Source organism: Suricata suricatta, chromosome 11 (assembly GCF_006229205.1).
Source record: "Suricata suricatta isolate VVHF042 chromosome 11, meerkat_22Aug2017_6uvM2_HiC, whole genome shotgun sequence".
NCBI lineage: Eukaryota > Metazoa > Chordata > Mammalia > Carnivora > Herpestidae > Suricata > Suricata suricatta.
The window spans coordinates 88,404,325-88,428,712 of record NC_043710.1 but is presented as its reverse complement, the minus strand read 5'-3'; the positions used below and the strand labels follow the sequence as shown (position 1 = coordinate 88,428,712).

At 37.9% G+C, this 24,388-nt stretch overlaps 2 protein-coding genes and 1 pseudogene across 4 annotated transcripts in view; 1 reads left to right on the top strand and 2 right to left on the bottom strand.

The window, feature by feature from the left end:
- Positions 1 to 24,388, bottom strand: part of PATE2 (prostate and testis expressed 2) — a 57,741-nt gene that overhangs the window by 8,532 nt on the left and 24,821 nt on the right. The window contains exons 3-4 of one of the 2 annotated variants that reach the window (XM_029915287.1): positions 9,116 to 9,244; positions 8,539 to 8,815 (exon numbers count right to left, since the gene is read on the bottom strand). In XM_029915287.1, coding sequence (XP_029771147.1) covers positions 8,679 to 8,815; positions 9,116 to 9,244 — 266 coding nt within the window. In that variant the 3' untranslated portion in view covers positions 8,539 to 8,678. Of the gene's footprint in view, positions 1 to 4,815; positions 4,959 to 8,538; positions 8,816 to 9,115; positions 9,245 to 24,388 lie in introns of those variants that run through there. The other variant, XM_029915290.1, reaches the window with a different exon arrangement.
- Positions 10,202 to 18,401, top strand: PATE3 (prostate and testis expressed 3). Of its 2 annotated transcripts, XM_029915292.1 has the most exons (4): positions 10,202 to 10,263; positions 15,638 to 15,751; positions 16,907 to 17,029; positions 17,510 to 18,401. In XM_029915292.1, exons 2-4 carry the CDS (start codon positions 15,703 to 15,705, stop codon positions 17,632 to 17,634), a joined length of 297 nt encoding a protein of 98 aa, XP_029771152.1. In that variant the 5' UTR covers positions 10,202 to 10,263; positions 15,638 to 15,702; the 3' UTR covers positions 17,635 to 18,401. The 2 variants fall into 2 exon arrangements, with proteins under 2 accessions (XP_029771152.1, XP_029771153.1); XM_029915293.1 differs by lacking the exon at positions 10,202 to 10,263 and having other exon boundaries at positions 15,696 to 15,751; positions 16,910 to 17,029.
- Positions 11,819 to 12,469, bottom strand: LOC115306633 (annotated as a pseudogene).

Sequence of the window (24,388 nt, the reverse complement as noted above, 5' to 3'; positions counted from 1 at the left end):
AACCCTTTATCCAATATATCATTTGCAAATATCTTCTCCCATTTTGTAGGTTGCTTTTTAGTTTTGTTGATTGCTCCTTTTGCTGTGAAGAAGCTTTTTATCTTGATAAAATCTCAATAGTTCATGTTTGCTTTTGTTTCCCTTGCCTTTAGCAATGTGTCAGGTAAGAAGTTGCTCTGGCATAGGTCAACCTGTGTTCTCCTCTAAAATTTTGATGGTTTCCTGTCTCTCATTTAGGTCTTTCATCCATTTTGAATTTATTTTTGTGTATGGTATAAGAAAGTGGTCCAGTTTCATTCTTTTGCATGTGGCTGTCCAGTTTTCCCAACACCATTTGTTGAAGAGACTGTCTTTTTCTCATTAGATATTCTCTCCTGCTTTGTCAAAGATGAGTTGACCATGTACTTGTGGGTCCATTTCTGGGTTTTCTCTTCTGCTCTATCAATCTGTGTGTCTGTTTTTGTGCCAGTACCTAATGTCTTGATGATTACAGCTTTGCAATACAGCTTGAAGTCCAGAATCATGATGCCTCCAGCCTTGGTTTTCTTTTTCAGGATTGCTTTGGCTATTTGGGGGTTTCTTTGTGTGTATGTTTCCTTACAAACTTTAGAATTATTTGTTCTAGCTTTGTGAAGAAACCTAGTGGAATTTTGATAGGGATTGCTGTAGATTGCTTTGGGTAGTATAGATATCTTAACAATATTTGTTCTTCTAATCCATGTTTTTCCATTTCTTTGTGTCACCTTCAATTTCTTTCATATGCATTCTATAGTTTTCAGTATACAGATCTTTTGCCTCTTTGGTTAGGCTTATTCCCAGGTATCCTATGATTTTTGGTGCAGTTGTAAATGGAATGAATTCCTTGATTTCTCTTTCTGCTGCTTCATTTCTGCTGTATAGAAATGCAACAGATTTCTGCACATTGATCTTTGTATCCTCCAACTTTTTCTGAATTCATGTATCAGTTCTAGCAGGTTTTTTTTTGTGTGTGGAATCCTTTGTGTTTTCTATATATAGTATCATGTGATCTGTAAATAGTGTAAATTTTATTTCTTTGCCAATGTGGATGCCTTTTATTTCTTTTTATTGTCTGATTTTTGTGGACATGACTTCTGGTATTATGTTAAATAAAAGTGTTGAGAGTGGACATCCCTGTCTTTTCCCTGATTGCAGAGGAAAAGCTCTCAATTTTTCCCCATTTAAGGATGATATTAGCTGTGGGGTTTCATGTATGGCCTTTAAAACGTTGCGGTATGTTCTCCCCACACCTGCTTTGTTGGGGGGTTTTAATCATGAATGGATGTTGTACTTTGTCAAAGGTTTATTTCTGCATGTGCTGTATTACATTGATTGATTTGAGAATATTGAACCACCCTTGCTATCCAGAGATGAATCCCATTTGATCATGGCAAATCATTTAAAAAGTTTTCTTCTAATGTTTATTTATTTTTGAGAGAGACAGAGCATGAGCTGGGGAGGGGCAGAGAGAGAGGGAGACACAGAATTCAAAACAGGCTCTGGCCTTTGAATTGTGAACACAGAGCCTCATGTGGGGCTCAAACCAACGAACTGTGAGATCCTGACCTGAGCCGAAGTCAGACACTTAACTGGCTGAGCCACCGAGGCACCCCCTGATGAATCATTCTTTAATGCATTGTTGGATTTGGTTTACTGTATTGTATTGGGAATTTTGGCATCCGTGTCCATCAGGCATATTGGCCTGTAGTTGGGTTTTTAGGGGTGTCTTTATCTGGTTTTGGTGTCAAGGCAATGCTGGCTTCACAGCATGTGTTTGGAAGCTTTCCTTGCTTTCCTATTTTTTGGAATAGTCTGAGAAGGATATATATTTGCTCTTCTTTAAGTGTTTGGTAGAATTGACCTGTGAAGCCATCTGGTCCTGGACTTCTGTTTGTTGGGAGTTTTTGATAATTGATTCAATTTGTTTGCTGGTTATTGGTCTGTTCAAATTTCCTATTTTCTTCCTGTTTCAGTTTTGGTAATTTACATGTTTCTAGGAATTTATCCATTTCTTCCAGATTGCCCAATTTGTTGGCATAAGGTTTTTCATAACATTTTCTTAAAAATATTTATATTTTTGTGATGGTGTTTGCTATTCCTCCCTCATTTATGATTTTATTTTTTTGGGGTCCTTTCTGTTTTCATAGTAACTGAAGTTGTTGTAAGTTGGCTTTTATTTTTTGTTTTTTTTGAACCTGTATTCTTTTATTTTATTATTTTTTTATTAGTAGATTATTGCCAAGTTGGTTTCCATATAACACCCAGTGCTCTTCCCCACAAGTGCCCCCCTCCATGACTATCACTCCCCTAAGTTGGCTTTTATATACCTATACAATGATAAATGGAATTGAGGAAAAATTTTGGTAGTTCATGGCTTTGTATTATTGATTATTCTTTCATCAGTATCTTTGCTATGCAGACATTAGTGATGATCTTGTTAGCTGTTTTTACCTAACCTAGCAAATTGCCAGCAGTACCATAACTGAAAAGAAAGTTAACCCATCTTCTACTTTGGTATGTCTGATTTACTGAATAACATAGTGTTATCCTATTTATTTTTTTAAGTTTATTCATTTATTTTGAGAGGAATGAGAAGGAGGAGGGAGAGGGGGAGAGAGAGAATCCCAAGCAGACCCTGCCCTGTCAGCACAGAGCTCCATGTGGGGCTTGATCTCACAAACCAGGAAATCATGACCTGAGCTGAAATCAAGAGTCTGATCCTTAACCAACTGAGTCACCCAGGCACCCCAAGTGTTATCCTATTTAAATTATTTATGTCCTGGGGCACCTGGATGACTCAGTCAGTTGAGCGTTGAGTGACTGACTTCGGCTCAGGTCATAATCTCATGGTTCGAGAGTTCAGGCCCCATGTCAGGCTCTGTGCTGACAGCTCAGAGCCTGGAGCTTGCTTTGGATTCTGTGTCTCCTTCTCTCTTTGCCTCTCCCCTGTTATTGCTCTGTCTCTCTGTATCTCTCAATAATAAGTAAATGTTAAAAAATTTTTAATTATTTATGTCCTTCATTTAGTTTTTAAGCTATAAAAATAATTTTACATTTACTTTTTTAAAATAAAAGGAAAAAAGGAAAAAATATAAATTACTTACATTACTATTGCCTGAAATTTTTTGTCAAATAGTTCTTTATTGTATTTTGCACCTCTCTGTTGAGATTCCCTCATGTCTCTTTACTTCTGTAAGTTCTTGAGAATATTTATAATAGAAATTTTAAATTCTTTGTCTGTTAACTCCAACATCTGGGTTGTTGCAATGTCCTTTTATATTGATTCACTGAAACTTTTTCCATGGTTTTACTTCCATAGGAAAAGAAAATAAACTTATGCCAGAAAAGTATATCAACTCAATGCTTAAGCTAGATAACATATTAAAATGCCATAATTTTTCACTATTAAAATTTGATGAATAAAAATGTTGTTTGAGAGAGAGGTAGATAGATAATAGACTTTAAGTGAAAATGGGATCAAACTAAACTGCACTATTTTAAAACCCCCTATTTTACTGAACATATTTTAACATGTTTTCAAATCCATATATTTGTATTGATATTATATCACTTCTATAGATGCGAAGTATTTCAGCATATCAGTGCATCACACTTGATTTAGGCAATCCTGATTCTTTCTACTTTTTGACTTTCATTACCAACACTGCCACAAAGCTTGCTTCCTTATGTGTATTATTTTTTATCTTGTTTCATCCTTCCCTCCAAATTAAAATTCATTTCTTGTGATATTTTTAAATTAAAAAAATTTTAATGTTTATTTATTATTGAGACAGAGAGAAACACAGCATGAGTGAGGGAGGGGAAGAGAAAGGAGACACAGAATCAGAAGCAGCTTCAGGTTCCAAGCCGTTAGCACAGAGTCCAAAGTGGGGCTCAAACCCATGAACTGTGAGATCATGGCCTGAGCCAAAATCAGATGCTCAACTGACCGAGTGTCCCAGGTGCCCCTCTCGTGAAATTAAAAAAAATTTTTTTTAATGTTTATTTATTTTGAGAGAGAGAGACAGAGTGTGAACAGGGGAGGAGCAGAGAATCCGAAGCAGGCTCCAGGCTCTGAGCTGTCAGCACTGAGCCTGATATGGGGCTTGAACCTGCGAGATCATGACCTGAGCCAAAGTCAGACACCCAGGCATTCCTCTTGTGATATTTTTAAAAATTGAGATATAATTGACATAAAAATAGTAGGTGTAAATTCGGGGGTAAAACGCTGTGATTTGATATTTGTATATATTGCAAAATGATCACCACAATAGGTCTAATTAATATCTATCACCATACACACAAATTTTTTTCATATAATGGGAACCTTCAAGATTTATCCATTGTATATTATATATTATATATATACATATACATATGACTGACAACGCTTCACCGTGTCAATTTAAGGAATTGTGGGCTCTCATGTTGCCAGTTGTTCCTGATTAGCCCTTTGATGTATACGTGCACGTGCTCTCTCTCTCACACACACCCACACACACACACACCCACACACACACACACACCACACTTCTGTATGTGGTCAAATCTATCAATCTTATCCTGCTTGTGATTGATGTTATGATTCAAAGAGCTTCCTCTTTCACTAGATTGCTAATATAATAGTGAGTTTAGAAAAAGAGAGTGCTTTTTCAAAGATGGCTGCCACACTATCTCCCGCATATCACAAGCTCCTCTATAACTTTGCTACTTTCGGTCAAAAAGTGGAGACTGGCCAGGCTTGCTCAACCCTCTGAGCCACCCAGGAGCCCCAGTTTTTTTGTTTATTGTCTTTACCCGGTGCCCGGGGACTGCTCGTCCGCCCGTCTGCTTCCACCCCGGGCTGGGGCGGCACTTGCGGGTGCCGCGGTGCGCTAGCTCGCCAGGTCCAGGCGCGCTCGTCCCCGGCTTTGAGCGCGACTCGGTCGTGGGTCCTTCACCTGAGGGAGGGAGAGAAAAACAGGGCAGGAGGGAGACGCAGAGAGTGAAGACAGCACACGGTTTCCGATCAAGCCTCTAGCTTCTTTATTCTTCTTTCTTCTCCTCCCTTTATTAAGAAAATAATTCCTCTTATATAGAATTTTGGGGCGGAGAACTGACCCAGATCGGTTACCAGGTAAACAGAGTCAAATGCATATCAAAAGAAGCGCTCAGACTTGCCTCTGCAACGCTGGGGAGGGGAAGCTAGCACTGAATAATCCAAAATGGGGTTTTTGATCTTTTGTGCACCTTGGCCACTCTACGTCTGGCCCAGCATGACCGTCGCCAAAATCTTGGACCAGGAAATGGCAACCTCCAGCCTCCAGATGCAAATCTTGTTTACTGGTTCACTCCCTGGAGAGTGATAATCCTTGCCTGAGGCAGCCAGAAAACTTGGCGGCTTCCCACAGTTTATTATGTTTAAATCTTTAATACATGTGACTTTATTTGGTCTAATGTGTAAGGTTGTATGAATTACCAGTCAACTCCAAGTTAACAGTTAGCTTAGTAGCCAAATTACTGTCTTTTAAAAGATATGTGAAGAAAAATCACCTGCATAACTACATGCATATATGATAAAATAGCATGTGCATATCAGAGGACTGATATTTGGGGTGGTATCACGTGAATAAAGAAATTTTCACCTAGGTCTTACTGTGTTCATTTGTTCAAGTTGGAAAATGGAACTAAGATGAAAATCCCAAGATGGGGTGAACCGAAAGGTAATATCCAAGCTTAGAACATTTTTATCTAGGAAGCCCAATAAGAAAGATTCTCCTCATTCCTGAGGAGGAGTCCATTTATACTCTATACACACTGTCACTCGTAGATACTGACATGTAACTTCATATTCTAACCTAACTTCTTGTTTTAGAGGGTCATTCCCAGTGATGGTGGAAACAATTGTCTTCTTACAATTTGAGGGGGGAAAACAGAAGCGAGGGAGGTCAGTGGGGATATTTTAACAAGAACATGGTCTTAGCTGGAGACTGGATCCCCTGGAGAAGCTCTGGAGCACAAACTGCACCACAGACTTTGTGCCATCTTGATGCAAGGAGTCTGCCATTTATTGGCTGTGGTCTATACTCAGGTTGGGAGCTTAGCATCTGAGCAAAGCAGCTCCTATTTGACAGAGCACAAATCTGCACAGTAAATAGCTCTCAAGTTGTCATAAGCCAACACTTAGTGCAGGTGGGTGGCAGAAGCACTGATGAGTTAAGAGGATTTGGGCAGGGCACCAAAACCAAATGAAAATCATTCACTACATTAAAAAAAAAAAAACACCAATGCTCTGATACTGAGAATGCCAACATTTGCTCTAAGGCCATCAAGGAAAGAGCCCTCTTCTTGTTTAACAAAGCCAAGCTCTGTCCAAACATTGATTTGCAAATATTTTTTTGAAGTATATAATATTGTATTATTTATTATAATCACCATGTTGTACAGTAGATCCCCAGAACTTATTCATCTCATAGCCAGAAGTTTATATCCTTTGACCAACATCCTTCCATTCCTCCCATTCCTCAGCCTCTGGCAACCACCACTCTAGATTTCTGAGTTCAGGTGTTTAGATTCCATACAGAGGCAAGCACATACAGTATGTCTTTCCGATATATTTCACTTAGCATAATACCCTCAAGGTCCATGGTGTTGCAAAAGGCAAGATTCCCTTCTTTATGATTGAATACTAGTCCATTGCATACACACACAAATGGAATGCTGCAAGGTACACTGGGATGCAGATATTTCTTCAAGAATGTGATTTCATTTCCTCTGGAGGAATGCCCAGAAATGGAATTGCTGGATCAGATGGTAGTTCTACTTTTAATTTTTTTGAGTAATCTCCATACCATTTGCCACAATGACTGTACCGACTTATCTCCCCACCAACAGTGCACAAGAGTTCCCTTTACTCCACATCTTTGCAACACTTGTTATCTCTTGTCTGTTTGATAATAGCCATTCTAACACGTGTGAAGTGTATTTTTAAAGTCTATTTTGAAACCCAATGCAAAACATTGTCTCTCTTGTTTTTCTCCTCTAGACTGATGTCTCCCAACCCCATGAGTCAATGGGTGAGCAAGCCCCTAGCAATTCCTACAGCTAGGAGTAAAAATGTGTCTTTCCCCAACTCAAAATATCCACATTACATTGGCGTTTTCAATCTGTCCATTTTGAAAAGGCTCTCGTCTTGTCTCTGTAAAATCCCAAATGAGAATTCCACAGAAAGGATTATATTCTCAGACACAGACAGAATACATCCAACTACTCAAGTAGAGGGGTGGTTGGTTTATTAAGAGTTTTATAAGGCCTAATAAAGGAGAAAAAAGCTCATGTAAATCCATAACCAGGAACTGCAGTAGGCCTCATAAGGAGAGAAGTGCCAGGGTTATTCTGTATCTGAGAAAACTTCACCACTTTGGCCACATTCCACCATCAATGCTACTCCATTTCTCTCTGCCTATTTATTTCACTCTGTCTGCCTACTTCTCTTCCCACTACTATTAACTTCTGCTATCCCATACTGTTAGTTTACTCATAATGTCATCTTATATAGGACATTTTGTGACTACAACACTACCTCATGGCATCTCTGTTCACTCAATTATCTTCAACTACTGTGCCACCTGCTTTATTATTCTATTTTTTCCTCATTCTTCGTTTTAAAGTTTATTTATTTATTTATTTATTTGTTTGTTTGTTTGTTTTGAGAAAGAGAAAGAGAGCATGAGTAGGGGAGGGGCAGAGAGAGAGGGAGAGAGAGAGAATCCCAAGCAGGATCCATGCTGTCAGCACAGAGCCTGACTCAGGGCTCAAACTCACAAACTGTGAGTCTGTGACTTGAGCTGAAATCAAGAGTCAGATGCTTAACTGACTGAGCCACTCAGGCATCCCTTTCCTCATTTTTATAAGGAGAAACTGACTGGCCATCCTTGCACAAGGTCTCCATTCCCAATTAAGTCACCTTTTCCAATCTGGTGTTAACTGATCACCTGGCCAGCCAGGGCCCTGATAATTCAAGCCGATTTCACCCACACCAAATTGTCTCTCAAATCTTAGTTTCCACAAACTGAAATGCCCTTTCTTTGATGCCTCAGTCCTATGCCTGTCCAGTTTTCTGTATGCTTGACATTTCCCTCCTCTAAGAGTTCTACCAAAGAAAGATATGGCTCATGTTGCCAACAAATTGGGAAGCCAGACCTATTTCTCTTTTATCTCCATAGCCCCTGGGCAAAAGGGCAGCACCAAGAGGTGTCAAGGCTAATCCAAAGAGAATCTCAACTCCAACCAGAGGAGTAGTTATAGATAAGCATAAAGTATGGCCATAAAGTTCTTAGTAAAATTTGGGGTTATTTTGACCCAATTCTTTGCATTACCATATAGGAGATAATAAATAACCAGTTCCAAACCCAACCTTATTTGTAGTAACCTTATTTCTATCATAAGTAAATCCAAACTTCCAGATGTGAGCAACATGGATTTATAAAATTTCAGTCTAGTTTAGTCTTCCATCATTAATGAGACTCAGCTACCCTCCACTCTCTTCTTGTGACTTTCATTAGCTGGCTTTCTCACTCTCTACCAGTGGTTGGAAGAGGAAAGCAAAATACAGGTTTGGGGGAAGAGATATCAGGAAGGGTGAGTTGAAGAGTGATGCCAAACCCAGGATAGATGCGGAACTAAACTCCCTCAGGGAGGTTGCAATAGTTAGTATTTTTGCAACAAATGAGCTCTGTTCTTCTATCAAAATTCAAGAGGTTGATGTCCTCACAGTTGCGCATACATGACAGTTTGGAATAATAATACATACTTCGCCCTGAAGAGATGAGAGAGAGAGAACACAATTGTAATGACTCCATTTCCTTCCATCTTATTCTCAGGAATATTTTCTCTACAGAGCCTCGCGAACCTTTCACTAAGCTCCAGTGAGCTACAAGGCTGAATTTGCCAATGACTGACCCAGAGAGTGGACTGTATTTCCTTAACTGATAGGAGACATATTGTCTGAAGGAAAAATCCATATTTGCCATCCCCTCTAAATGACCACCCTATCTTTACCCATCCACTCATCCACTTACAGGCTGTTATTTCTCAGCCACTCTCTACTCCACATTACCTCTTATTGTAAGGAAGTAAACATTCTCAACAGCACAGGACTCTTGGTCCTTTAGGGTGCAGATCTTCATGATGTCATAGCATAACCCGAGATGATATTTTTGGCATTTATAACATGCTGCTGCAGATTCTGCCAGACACAGAAAGAGGTATTTAAAAGATGCAGTCTGAAGAAGATTCTCCAGGCTGGTGGGTTTCTCTGCAGGAACTTACCATTGTCTGATGGCTCCTAATCTTTCTCTGGCCCTTGACTCCTTTGATAATCTTGTGAATGACAACTTACAGACATAAATCAATTGTTGTATATGATTTCAAAAGATCAGAGTTCCTATAAGATTTATCTAAGGACCAAATAATGAACCAGTTATTTAACCCGATGATTTTGTCCAATAATGGGGAAAGGAAAGCAAATGAGATTTCAGCTTCCTTATTCCAAGAAATGGAATAACTTGGTCTGGGAGAAGATAGAACTCCTAGGATTGTAGAATAAGAATGGATTACAACCCTCTCTGAAGATTGAGAGGAGGTTTGCTCCTAAACACGTCACAGATGATCTGTTTGCCAAAGATTGTGGACAAGACATAATTGTACCTGTCAGATGATCCTTAAATTCACCTGGGGGGGAGGGGGAAAGAAAAATCTTCTTTGTAATAATCTCATATACATTTGCCAACACCCAAAGAGCCAACTTTGGAAATTTCCCCTTCCTCAGCATCTGCCCATCTCTTAATCAACAACCAGCTCTCCCTGTGTCTCCATGACTTACCCTTATTTGGGCAGACCAGAAAGACAATACACAGCAGAAACACAACAAACATCTCGGGACTTTTGTCATGTACAGCTTTCTGTGAAAGGTCCTGGTTGATCTCCTCCAGTCATCTGTCCTAGGGCTATTCATCCAAATCATATAATTATAAATTTCAGGGACAGACATCACCTCAGTGTTCCCAGAACTAAGCTACCAACTGAAGTTTCACTACCCCTACGGCGTCTATTTTAAAATTCTCAACCCTAATGACCTTTCTGAACTACAGACACTGTGGCTAATGATAGTCAGATGTTGGCGTTTCAGGCCACAAAGAAGCAATGTCCACTTGGAGATTGAGACTTTTCACCTCCTTGACACAACTCTAGCCATTTCAAAAGCAGGTATGGATTTCCTACTGAGTGCTCATGAAAACTGAAGCCCAGTCCAAGGAAGCCCCGTGATGTGCTTTCTAGACTGATATTTACATCTGGGAGTGAGTCAACTTAGTCTTGATAATTCAGTAAAAGAGGCAGGGCTCAAAAGCTCAAAAGGCCTCACTAATCAAATGAAATGGTGTACGCATGAGACATGTGTGATATATTCTCGACGGTGGCTTCCCTTGGTGTTTTGTTAGTAGTGATTTTTAGAAATCAGAAGACTTGAATTTTGATGAAATTAAATTTGTAATTCTTTTCTTCAATGATTTGTGTTTCCATGTTTTGTTATGGAAGACTTGGCCTACTTGAATGTGGTGAATATTTTCTCTTAAGTTTTCTTCTAGAAGATTTTTCATTTTAATTTCTACATCACATATATGATCCATTTAAAGTTAATGTTTCTGTATAGTGTAAAGGCAAAGTTACATTTTTTGCCTACACAATTTGTTGGAAAGACTATTGATTTGGTAATTCACTATTATGTGGATATTAATAGACACTCTTTATCAAATTTTAAAAGTTCTCTTCTACTGTTATTTGATGATGACTTTATTATAAATTGATATTCAATTTTTATCATTGTAGTTTTGTTTTTCTTCTTCCATGAATGTGGACAATTAAATTGATTCCTTCCTCTAATGTTAAACCACCCTTGCATTCCTCAAATTGGTGCAGCCACTCAGGAAAACAGTATGGAGGTTCCTCAAAAATTAAAAATAAAACTACCCTGTGACTTAGCAATTACACTAATAGGCATTTATCCAAAGAATACAGGTGTGCTGTTTAAATGGGGACACACGCACCCCAATGTTTATAGCAGCACTATCAACAATAGCCAAAGTATGGAAAGAGCCCAAATGTCCACTGACTGATGAATAGATAAAGAAGATGTGGGGCGTGCACATACACACACACACACACACACACACACAATGGAATATTACTCAGCGATCAAAGAGAATGACATCTTGCAATTTGCAACAACATGGATAGAACTAGAGCATTTTATGCTAAGTGAAATAAGTCAGTCAGAAAAAGACAAATATCATATGGCTTCACTCATATGTGGAATTTAAGATCTCCAACAGATGAACATAAGTGAAGGGAAAGAAAAATAAGATAAAAACAGAGAGGGAGACAAGCCATAAGAGACTCTTAAATACAGAGAACAAATTGAAGGCTGCTGGTGGGGTGCTGGGAGGGAAGAAGGACTAAGTGGGCAATAGGCATTAAGGAGGGCACTTGTTGTGATGAGCACTAGGTGTTGTATGTAAGTGATGAATCACTAAATTCTATTCTGAAAATAATTATTACACTATATGTTGGCTAACTTGGGTATAAATTTTAAAAAAATTTTTTAATTAAAAAAAGTACAAGACAAAGGCCAATGAGACTTCTCTTATATCTTAGCAACATTTAGATGGAAATCAAATTTCAATGCAGGTAGAGGCTTTGGTTTAGCTCCCAAATCTTGATTGCTTGATGCAGTCTCCTCTGAGAATACTCAGAAGGTATCTTCTTAAGCAACAAACCTATTTTTAGTGGTGGAGCCGCTCTGAGCAGCTGGGTCTGCATGAGACTGATCACCAGTCATCTTTGGAGGAGGTCCTAATCTTTCCTTGTATACCCTCCCTGTGCGTGTAACAGCCTCTCTGCTTTCACGTTCAGCAGTCCATATGGTCATCTTCTCACTTTTAGCTCTAACATCAACAACCGTTCCACATACATCATCACTGTAGTCATCAAAAGATTCTCTTGTAAGTCACAGCAGTGTCTCTAGCCAAAAGTGACCCAGGTCACTTTGTCTCTGCTGTTTGTTCAATGTAATTAATCATCATCCTCCTTATTTGTTTTTCTCATCTTCCCACATAGGCTTAATACCATCCTTAAAAAGTGAGTAGTCATAGCCAGGCATTAAATTCTTAGACTACCCGAAGTGGTTGTACAGAGCCCAAAAGTCTTCAACAGTATCAAACTTAGAGATCAGCTGAAGGGTTGCTTCCAAGTTTTGCTTTTATCATTTTTTAAAAAGACAGAGTGTCCATTGTTTCTGCAGAGGATGTTTAATATAGTCTTCTGGGTTAGCAACCTCCTGATTAGATTCTGTTTTCTCTTCTTCTGAAGGTAGGGGATTAGGAGTAGGGGTAGTTTCTGGTTCCACAGTCGCCATCTTAGCAAGATGGATCTCTTTGGCATGAAGATTGAGTTAAAAAGCAATCAGAAGCCAGCAGTTTCAGGAAAATCACCCCTCAACCTCTTGAAAGAATTTAGATGGAGGACCTGCTGCAGGAAGCTATCACCTCTAGGTAAAACTACAGTATGATAAGAACTAGGTATGGTAGATGGGAGGAACCTAGTCCTCTGTGTCCCACTCTTTCTGAGTGGTCCAGCAAACATTTGTTTACCAATCTTTACTCTTTTTTTAATCTTCTCATAAGTTGCATTCTTTTCCTCCTGAGGCCCCAGGCCCTTGCCCCCTTTTCCTTAGTTTGAGTGGATATATATCTATATATCTATACCTCATTTTGCCTGTCTTTGTAATTTCTGTGTCTGTGTGGATCCCCATAGATATGCTATTAAATTTGGTTTTCTTCTCTTAATCTGTCTCATGTCAATTTGATTCTTAGTCCGGCTAGAAGGACTTGGAAGGAGACAGCAACTCTTGCTCCCCAACCAGAGGTTAATGAAAAATATAAAATTTTCTCCTGAAACTAAGAGGCCACTAAACCCCATATTAATAAATTTTGGTCAGGAATCAAGACAAGGTACTAACAAAAGTCTGTTTACACACATGCATACATTCAGTCCATAAACAGTTCTGAAAGGGTTTTTTAAAACTTTTCATTAGCCATTGGGACTTTTCAACTAAAAAATTATATTAACGGCAATATCGTGAACAAAGAGAATGGTAGTGACACTGATCTGTGCTTGAACCTCAGCTGGACTGCTTCATGGACACTTCACTACCAGGTGCTGTGAGGGCTCTGTGAGCCAATGCAAGTAGAAGTGACACATAGCAAGCACTCAGTAAATGTTGGTTTTTGTTCTTCTCTCATTCACCTCTCTTACTACCAGCAATTGGAAGTCTGGGGGTGATTTTCCTGGGCCTTGCAAACAGGCTCCTCTCTACCAGACTTTTTCAAGATCATTATCTCACACTCTAGCCTCTGTATACTCTCTGGAAAGCCATTACTTCCCCTGGAAGCCAAGGAACAAAGCAGCCTGATTTTTTACTCTATGTCCATTCTTCCCCAAAACAAAGGGGCAGCATTGAGAAGCTGAATTAAGAGGGTTGCTCATCTGTGGTATCACTAAGATCTCAGTTACCAACCCTGAAGCCAAGAGAGGCCAAGAATATGAGGACACAATGTTCTGCTTTCTGCTCAGAGCAGGACGAATGGCATTTAGGCTGAGTAGATGGCTTTCTTGCCATGGGGTGCATTAATTTGAGACTCTGTATCAGTGAGATTGTGGATAGTGGTATCATGTGAGATTTATCCATCATATGTTCAGCACATCACGATGTGCCAGGCAAAATGCTAGGTCTGAATAACAGATCTTAGTGCCCATATTCATGATTTACACTATGAAGCCATAGAATATTCAAGTTGTAAAGGACTACAGAATTGTTGAAGTGTAAAATCACAGGTAAATGGCTTGCTAAAGATGCCATGAATTACATAGTAATCAACCAAAGGTCTCAGACTCCCAGGAAAATCCTCTTTTTCCATTGTACCACACAGCCTCTTGTAGGTTCTAATACTTATTCTTTCGTATGCTTTGCTAAATGAAGAAGAAAATTGTTTCCAAGAGAAAATTTGATGGGTGAGGTTCTGGGAGAGGATGAGGAGTAAGTCAGAATGCCCCATGTTTGGGTAGAGTTGCAAAACTTCATAATCGTAACTAGAAATAATCCAGTAGAAAAGGATTCAAAACTCAATGGGCCTTTCAGAAAGCATCTGCCAAGGGGAACTTTGAAAGAAGGAGAGTGGACGTTGAAAACCAACTGCAGTTTAACCTGGAATGTTCTTTACTTCATTTGCTATGGTTGTAGAGCCATTCTCTTTAAACAGATAAATCAGAGAAAATAGGTGACAAATGAAATGCCCTGTTGGCCTTGTAAACAAGCATCAAAGGCTCAGGGCTTTGCCTTCTTGATAAGCCTTTGGACTTTGAAAAGTCATGAAAAAATACCATCCAGTTTCTAAGATTCACTCATGAAATATGGCAGAATAGAAAACTAGATTCAAGACTTCACAATCTTGCTCTTCATTCTAGAGTCAATTTTTTTCAAAGATACAAATTCCCTCATGTCTCTCCTCTTAGGCAATGATTGGCTCCACACTGAATGGGCATAGAAAAAGAATATTGTAAATTTTGTGACATTTGAGATAAGACTTTCTGCCACCCAATCTTCACCTGATATCTAAAAATGTCAAACTTGATATATTTTAATTAACCTATGATTCCTATAAGCAAAAATATGTCTTTAAATTAGCTCTGTATGGAAGATTCCTAATACCTCTAGCCAAGGTATCATCAGCTCACTGACACAGGTTTAGGAAACTTAGAATGCCAGGATTAGTCATGGTTTCCTAGTGCTTTACCCATGTGAACCTTAACTGAGTTAACTTTTGTAGAGATAGATACCTAAATCAGAGAAAACTGAGCCAGCTCACAATATAAATTTGGTAAAGATCATGTTATCTGGCAACTCTAGTGAGAATTTCACAGCTCTACATAATAAATAGTACTTGACAGTGGAGGACAGATTTCTGCTAAGCTGAAGTTGTTCTGGGCTGAGAATCAGAAGTTCTAGGTTGAAGGCTCTGGTTGATCATAGATTATACATCTTTTCCTCTTTCACTTTCCTGTTTCTTTCCTGTTGGGTGAGGAGCTTCGTGAGTTTTCTTACTTATACATCTCTCTACGTTCACACGTGGAATTGTACCTGGCACACAAAAATTCTCAATAATATTTATTCGTTGAATGGATGAATAAATCTCCAAGAGGCATTGAATCAAGCTGATTAAAAGTGTGGCCTCCACTAGATATGTAATCATGGGTAAGATACTGAACCTCACCAAGCCCCAGTTTCCTCTTCTGTAAAATTAGGAAATTAGGATAAGAATGATAATATCACAACTATAACAATAATTACTGTCTAAAGATTATAATTAAAAAACAAAGTTAGTTTAATGTAAACCCTCAACTTTACTAATTAGCATTATTCTTTGCTATGGGGTAGAGAGAAATTGAACTTGAGCTTCCAGAGAAAACTTGTGTGATTGGTTTCCCTTAGGCATGCCCTGTGCTGAAGAAGGTTTCCTCCCTATAGCGTAAAGAGCTGTTCTTGCAGTTCCTGGCTTCTTTTCTTCCTGTGCAAGGGACTTCTGGTTCAGGATGGACAAACACTTCTTGATAGCCTCCTTCCTTTTCTGCTTCATTGCAGGTGAGTCACGGACCTGAGAAGTGGGCTCCAGAGGCAGGATCTAGGGAACCCCTAGAAACCCTACATGTAGAGTAGGTATCCATGGAGGGAGGGGAAGCCATTCTTCAGAATGCTCCTTCTGCCTTAAGGGGCAACTTCTCTGACATTTTCAACATTCTGCCATTCCTCACCAGAGGCTCAAGCCTCTATGGCTGCCCCTTCATACTCTTTGCCCATTCTGTCCCTACCATTCCGCATAATCCAAAATCCTAGCAAGATTTTCCTTAGGTAATCCTTTCCACTCATAAATCTGTATCCCATTTGCTGTGAGAGCTGGTCAGTCTATGATGAATAATTTTACAGTTTGTTTTCGTGCTGGACAATGATTTTTGATACCTTTATCAGAGTCTTTATATGAAAACAAGTATTATGAGAAAGAAAATACTGTATGCTCTAGAATCAGATTTTGAATATTGCTGTCTTAAAATCTCTGTACCTTTGGTTGCTCATCCGAGAATTGGGCTTTGTGATGATTAAATCAGATATGAAGTGAGAGAGCACAGCCCAAATTGGATGCTCAATAAGTGCTGCTTTCCTTTCTCACTTAGGTGCACCAGGGAGAGGGTTTTTGTTTGTTTTATTAAACCTGTATTTTTTTTTTAGTTCACCCTGCAATACCATGTAAAGTGTCACTAATACATTGTAATTCATGAGGAATTTATATACATTCAATTCAAAGTTCAAAATTACAGAGTATATTACCTCACAATATCTAAGCAGCAAATGTTAGTAACACTAGCTTGGGTACAATATTTTAAAGCATTCGCCCTTATTATTACACTCCCACCTATCTACAGTACTGCCAAGTAGGCTAAGCCATCATTAACAGAACCATTTTAAAGCTGGAAAAAACAAGGCCATGGAGGCTAAGTCTTTGCTCTAAGTTACCCAGGTTAAAAACAGCAGAAGATAAAATAGGGAGCAGAAGAATCCTTTTATACTCATAATGGCATTTCTCTGGGATTTGAAGTCAATGAGAACCCCAACTGTTTACTACGTGCTCTTCCACCCACCACCAGCTCCTCATCTACTCCCTGCACTTTCCGCAATCAGGTCTAGATAATTCCAGTTCCTTCTAGCGTGTCCCTGGTCTCACACCAGCTCTACATTCTCCAGCAGTGACACCACTGAAGTGTATAACATGCCACCTTCGCACACGGACAGATCGCTGTAGAAGAGGCTTTGATTCCTGTACTGCTCAGAAGTTTGAGTCATGCATGTCTTTAAAGATCTTCCAGGGTAAGTTAGAGGGCCAGGAGAGGTATTGTGAGAACCTTAGAAAGTCCTTAGGAGAGTACTTCAGCGATTTTATATCTCAGACCAAAGCTAATCTAGGAGAGGAACCAGCGAGCAGAATGCCTCTGAGCTCAGGTCCCCATGCATGCAGACAGGAGGAAGAAGATGGGGGTTCCATATTCCAAATAAAACTGACCAGATTTTAACTCTGAAGACACAAAGGCACTAGTTGCTAATTTTCCACCAGGAAAAGGAATGAGGCAGCTACATAGAGTAAGAGGGACCTCAGGCAAACGACCATGAAGGGGGCTGTGATTTCTACATCTCCCTGCCTCAGTCCTCTTGGAAGTATAAGCTGTGAAGCCATCCCTAACCTACCCTGATGCTTAATTACATTTCCGCTGACAGGAATAGTGCCAGGTGTGACTTGTTTTTAGAGAACTTAGGTCACTGTCTTATTTTCTATGTTCTTTCTTGTTACAGATAACATTCTGCAGTTATCATATATGGTGTGTCAAAAATTCTGCAGAGACTTGACATTTGATCTCAACAATCGGACTTATGTTCATAAATGTTGCAAATACAATTATTGTAACTCGAAAATCTAAGATATTTGCCCTCCCAAGGTCTCACTCCGAAGTACTGGTGTTTCTCATTCTTCCTGCCCTGCCTGCCCTTGCTTTTTTGCCTTGTCTGTCTTGGAAGTACTTCAGCTCTCTCTTTCATTCTGTGTCACCCTGCCTGGCAACTCCAGCTTGGTTTCTATCTCAGTCAGAGGATAATGATTCTAAACAACAGTTTTCTTCCATGACAGGTATTGGCATTTCTATACTCCAAGAACCCTGTCCCAAGAGGCTCAGCACAGCAGAATTTAAAACAGGAATATTCCCAAACTTCACGATCAGCTAGACAGTTGAGGTGAACTAGAAGCACTTCAGCTGAAAATTCACAAATATTTGTATCTTAAAGTCCCACTCTTATCATTGCTATGATTAAGCAGAAAAAGCAGTAAAATGGATGGTGGACACTCAAGAGTTTCCTCTACAGACACAACATTATTTTCCAAGTGGACAGTGTTCACTTCAAACTCAGTCATGATTTTCGTGGCATTTGCAAAGCACACCCGTATACAATGTTAGTATGAACCAGAAAATAAGGAAATTCCTGCCTCTGTGATATTCATAGCTCACCCACAGCCACTTGTAGGTGCGTCAATATGTACATTCCAGGTTCATCCCAACTGTCCTTCCCTCTCTTTCCTCTCTTAATCTTTCTCTGCTCCTTTCCTTTATGTTACAATATGTAAAAAGAAACAATCCAAACTGGATTATAAATTGAATATGAAAAGTACCCAATAAAATGAGAAGAAAGCCTAGCATGCATTTATAACTTTGGAAAGCAAAATCATTTTTAAAAATTGACAAATTAGACCACATTAAAATTAACAATGTCTGTTTACCAACATGTATCATTAAGAGAGTAAAAAGGCAAGTTAAAGACTTGGGAGATATTTGCAATACTTATATCCTCCATAGAACTTGTATCCAGAATATAAAAATAATTCTTACAAGAAGCTGAGGGACTTTATCAACACTAGACCTGACTTGTAAGAAATGCTGAAAGGAGTTACTTAAGCTGAAATGAAAAGATGCTAATCAATGGCATAAAAACATACAAAAATATACAATACCACTGCTTTAGGTTAATATACAGTCAGACCTAGAAAATCCTAATAGGATGGTGTGGTAACCACTTAACTATATAGTACAAAGGACAAAAGGAAAAACATTAATATAATTGTAGCTCCTATACTTATTAGTAAATACACAATATAAAAAGATGTTATTACTTACATAATAACATCAAAATAAAAAAGGGGAGAAAAAGGGTGAGGCTTTTGTAGACAATCAAAGGTAAATTACTATCAGCATAAACTGGGCTGTTTAATCTACTTGACACTTGATCTCCACAATCAGACTTATGATGCAACTACAATTATTGTAACTTCAATAAGACTCATGCTAAGCACAAAGCGAAAACCTAGAATAGACGCATAAAATCTAAACAAAGAAGGGAAAGAGCAAAAAACCATGGAAAATATCGATTTACAAAGATAGGCAGAGACAGTATGAAAAAAGAAACAACATATACCAAAACAACCAGAAAACAATAAGATAACATTAGTAAGTCCTTACATATCAATAACAACTATAAATGTAAATGGACTGAATTCCTCAGTCAAAAGGCAGAGTGGGTGAATAGATACAACAAGATCTGACTGTATGCTGCCTATAAGAGACTCTTTTCAGTTTTAAGGACACACATAGGCTCAAAGTGAAGGCATGGAAAAAGAAATTCCATACAAGTGGAAACCAAAAGAAAGCAGGGTAGCTACACTTACATCACACAAAACAGTTTTTAAGCCAATAATAAGAGAAGGTCAGTACATAATGATAAAGGAGCTAATTCATCAAGAAGATATGATAATTATAAATATATACAAACTTAACATTGGAGCACCTAAATGTATTAAGCAAATACTAACCGATTAAAGGAGAAATAGACAATGATACAACAGTAGCAGGAAACTTCAAAACTCCACTTTCAGCAATGGATAGATCATCCTGACAGAAAATCAACAAGTAAACAATGGATTTGAAGCATACCTTAGACCAAACGGACCTAATGGACATTTATAGAACATTCTATCCAACAAAAACAGAATACACATTCTTGTCAAGTGCACATGTAACATTCCCCAGGATAGACCATATGACAGGACACAAAGCAATAGCAAACTTAAGGAGACTGAAATCATACCAAGTATCTTCTGACCACAATATTATTAAACCAGAAATCAATAACAACAAGAAACTGAAAAATCTACAAACATGTGGAAATTAAATAACACACTCCAGGGCAACCACTGACTCCAAGAAGAAATCAAAAGAGAAATTATATATAATATATAACTATATATAAATATATAATATGATATATGGAAAAATGAAAATACAACATATCAAAACTGCTACAAAAGCAGTTCTGAGAGGGGTTTATAGCAATAAATGCTTATATTAAGAAAATAGATACTGAATAAGCAACCTAACTTTATACCTCAAAGAACTAGAAAAACAAAACAAAATAAGCCCACAGCTAGCAGAAGCAAGGAAATAGTAAAGATCAGAACAGAAATAAATAAAACAGAAACAAGAAACACAATTTTTAAAAAGTTTTTTATTTATTTCTGAGAGACAGAGAGAGACAGCACGAGCAGGGGAGGGTCAGAGAAAGACGGAGATACAGAATCTGAAGTAGGCTCCAGGCTCTGAGCTGTCAGCACAGAGCCCAACGCGGGGCTCAAACCCACGAACAGTGAGATCACGACCTGAGCTGAAGCTGGACTCTTAACCGACCGAGCCACCCAGGCGCCCCGAAACACAATTTTAAAATCAACAAAACTAAGATTGGTTTTAAAATTTGAATCTTCTCTCTCATTTTCTTAGTTAGCCTAGTTAATGGTGTGTCAATTTCTTTATTTTTTTTAATAATCAGAAGTGAAAGAGGAGACATTACACTGATAACATGAAATAAGAATTATAAGAGACTACTAAGAACAATCATATGCCAATCTATGACTAACCATATGGTTAACCTAGGAGAAATGGATCAATTTCTAGTAACATACAACCTACCAAGACTGAATCAGGGAGAAATGAAAATCTGGATAGACCAATAATGAGTAAGGAGATTGAGTCACTAATCAAAATTCTCCCAACACAGACAACCTTGGATTCAGATGGCTTCACCAGCAAACTCTATCAAACATTTAAAGAAGAATTAATGTCAATCCTCATACTCTTTCAAAAAATTAAAAGGAGGGAACATTTTAAAATTCATTTTACAAGGCCAATGTTACCCTGGTATCAAAGCCATACAAAAACGCTATTAGAAAACTATAGACCAATATCCCTAGTAAATATAAAAATTCTGGAGAAAATATTAGCAAACTAAATTAAACAACATATTGGAAGAACTAATCACCATGATCAAATGGGATTTATGTCTGGGATCCAAGGATGGCTTAACATATGCACCTCAATAAATCTGATCTACCACATTGATAGGATTAAAGATTAAAATTATATGATCATCTCAATAGATGCAGAAAAGCATGTGACAAAATATAACAACATTTCATGAGAAAAATTATCAACAAAGTGATTATAGAAGGTTTTTATTATTCAACATAATAAAAACCATATATGACAAGCCCACAGTTAGCATTGTACATACGATGAAAAGCAAAAGCTTTTGGTCTAAGATCAGGAACAAGACAAATGTGCTCACTCTCACTACTCATATTCAAGATATACTGGAAGTCCTAAATAGAGTAGGTAGGCAAGAAAAATAAACAAAAGATCAGAAAAAAAGAAGTTAAATTATCATTATTTGCAGATAATATGAACATATATACAGAAAACTCTAAAGATGTAACCAAAAAGCTATTGGAACTAAGCAACGAATTCAGCAGATTGGTGGATGTAAAATCAGCACCTAGAAAATAGTTGCACCTGTACACCAACAACAAAACATCTGAAAAAGAAATAAAGACAACTATCTCATTCAAAATAGCATTAAAACTAACAAAAGATACTTAGGAATAAACTTAAGGGAGGAAGTGAAATATCTGTATAATGAAAACTACAAGACATTGATGGAAGAAATTGAAGAAGATATAAACAAATGGAAATATGTCCCATGTTCATAAATTGAAAGAATTAATGTTATTAAAATATCCATCCATATATCCAAAACCATTTATGGGTTCAACACAATTCCTATCAAAATTCCAACAGCATTTTTATAGAATTAAAAAATCAATACTAAAATAGCAAATCAATCATGAGAAAGAAGAATAAAGCAAGAGGCATCACAATTCTTGATATCAAACTATACCACAAAGCTGTTAAAATTAAAGCAGTATGGTACTGACATAAAAATAGAAGGATGGACCAATAGAACAGAACAGATAACCCAGAACTAAACTCTTGCATTTATGATCAATTGATATTTGACAAGGGAGTCAAGAACATTCAGTGGAAAAAAGATAGTCTCTTCAACAAATGATGTTGGGGAAAGTAGACAATCTGATGAAAAAAAAAAAAGAAATTGGACCCCTATCTTATACCATTCAAAAAATTAACTTGAAATGTATTAAAGACTTAAACATAACACCTAATACTATAAAACTCCTAGAAGAAAACATACGAAAGAAAATTCTTGACATTGGTCTTGGTAAATATTTTTTTAGGTCTGACACTGAAAGCACAAGCAACAAAAGTAAAATTCAACAAGTGGGTTTGAATCAAACTAAAAGCTTCTACATTGTCAAAAAATAGAAAATTAAATGAAAAGGTAACTTGCAAAATAGGAGAAAATACTTCCAAGCCATATATCAGATGAGGAGTTATAACATCCAAAATATATAAAGAACTCATACAATTCACTAACACTAAAACAACATCTGGCATTTATTGAGCACCTAATACATGCCAGGCAATTAATATAAGATCTAAAGTCTTTCTTGCAACAACCTAGTACAGAATATGCTATCATTTTTATTTCATAAATAAGGAAATTTGGGGTTCTGAGATATTAAGAGAGTAGTTTAGGGCCATTTGGTGAGACAGTAACAGAACTGGGGTGATTCAAATTGGCATATTTGGGCTCGAAACACATAATTCTCTCTATGCATAGAAAGAAAGAAAAAGAAAGAAAGAAAGAAAGAAAGAAAGAAAGAAAGAAAGAAAGAAAGAAAGAAAGAGAGAGAGAGAGAGAGAGAAAGGAAGGAAGGAAGGAAGGAAGGAAGGAAGGAAGGAAGGAAGGAAGGAAGGAAGGAAGAGACGGAGAGAGAAGGAAAAGAAAAGAAAGGCAAAGAAAAGAAAATCCAATTTACAAATGGGCAAAAGGGGGCTCCTGGGTGGTTCAGTCAGTTAAGCATCTGACTTTGGTTTAGGTCATGATCTCACGCGAGGGTTTGAGCCTCGCATTGGGGCTCTGTGTTCACAGCTAGCTCAGTCCTGGAGTCTGCCTTCGGATTCCGTGTCTCCCTCTCTCTCTGACCCTCCCCTGCTCGCACTGTCTCTCTCTCTCTTTCTCTAAAATAAATAAAAATATTAACATTTTTTTAATAAAAAGAAAAACAAAAATGAGCAAAAGAACTAAATAGATATTTTTCCAAAGAAGACTTCCAATGGCCAATAGGTACATGAAAAGATACTCAATATTACTAATCATCAAAGAAATGTAAATCTAAACTACAGTGAAATATCACCTCACACCTGTTAAAATGGCTATCATCAAGAAATATAGAGATAAGTGTTGTTGAGAACGTGGAGAAGAAAAAGAACTCTTGATGGGAATGTAAACTGGTAAAGCTACTCAGGAAAACAGCATGGAGATTCCTCAGAAATGTAAAGATAGAACTACCATATGGTCTAGCAATTCCACTTGAGGAAATGTGCCCAGAGAAAATGAAAACAGGGTATCATGCACTCCCACTTTTATTGCGGCATTATCTCTAATAGCCAAGCTATGAAAACAACTTGTATTCATCAACAGACTAATGGATAAATAAAAGATGTGATAGCCACCCCCGACACAGGAATATTGTTCAGCCATAATAAAGGAGGAAATTCTGCCACTCAGTGACAACAGGAATGAAACTTGATGGTATTTTGTGAGATAAATTAGACAAAGAAAGCATATACTGTATGATCTCATTTATATGTGGAATCTAAGAAAGCCAAATGAGTAAGAATAGAGAGCAGAGAGATGGTTAGCAGGGTGTAGGGCATAAGGAAGTGTTGTTTAAGGGTACAAACTTGCAACCGTAGATAAATAAGTTCAACAGATTTAATGTATAAAACAGTGATGGAGGAGCCAAGATGGCAGAGAGGAAGGGAGCTCTGTAAACTTCATCTGCCCTATCGATTGAACTGAGAAGGACATTACCCTCATCTGCTTATTGATTTATGATGTGGTTTCATCTTAGCTTGGGCAAAGCATGCAGTATTTGATACATAGTAGCAGAATATTTACTATTGAAGCTTGAAAAGATGTGAGTTCTTTGTGTGCAATCTTTCATTTATGCATGTGAGAGGGTTTTAGTTTTTGTAATATTTTTACATTTTACACTTGTTTTGCTTGTTGGGGGTGTTTGCTTATTTAATACATTCCGTCAAGGACAGAAATTACATGCTGGGTTTTTTTTCCCATAGGAAGTGTGTCTTGGGTTTTCCCCCTTATTATTTTCTTTACTTTTTTTTTCCCCTCTTCTTTTTTTGGTGGTGGGGGTGG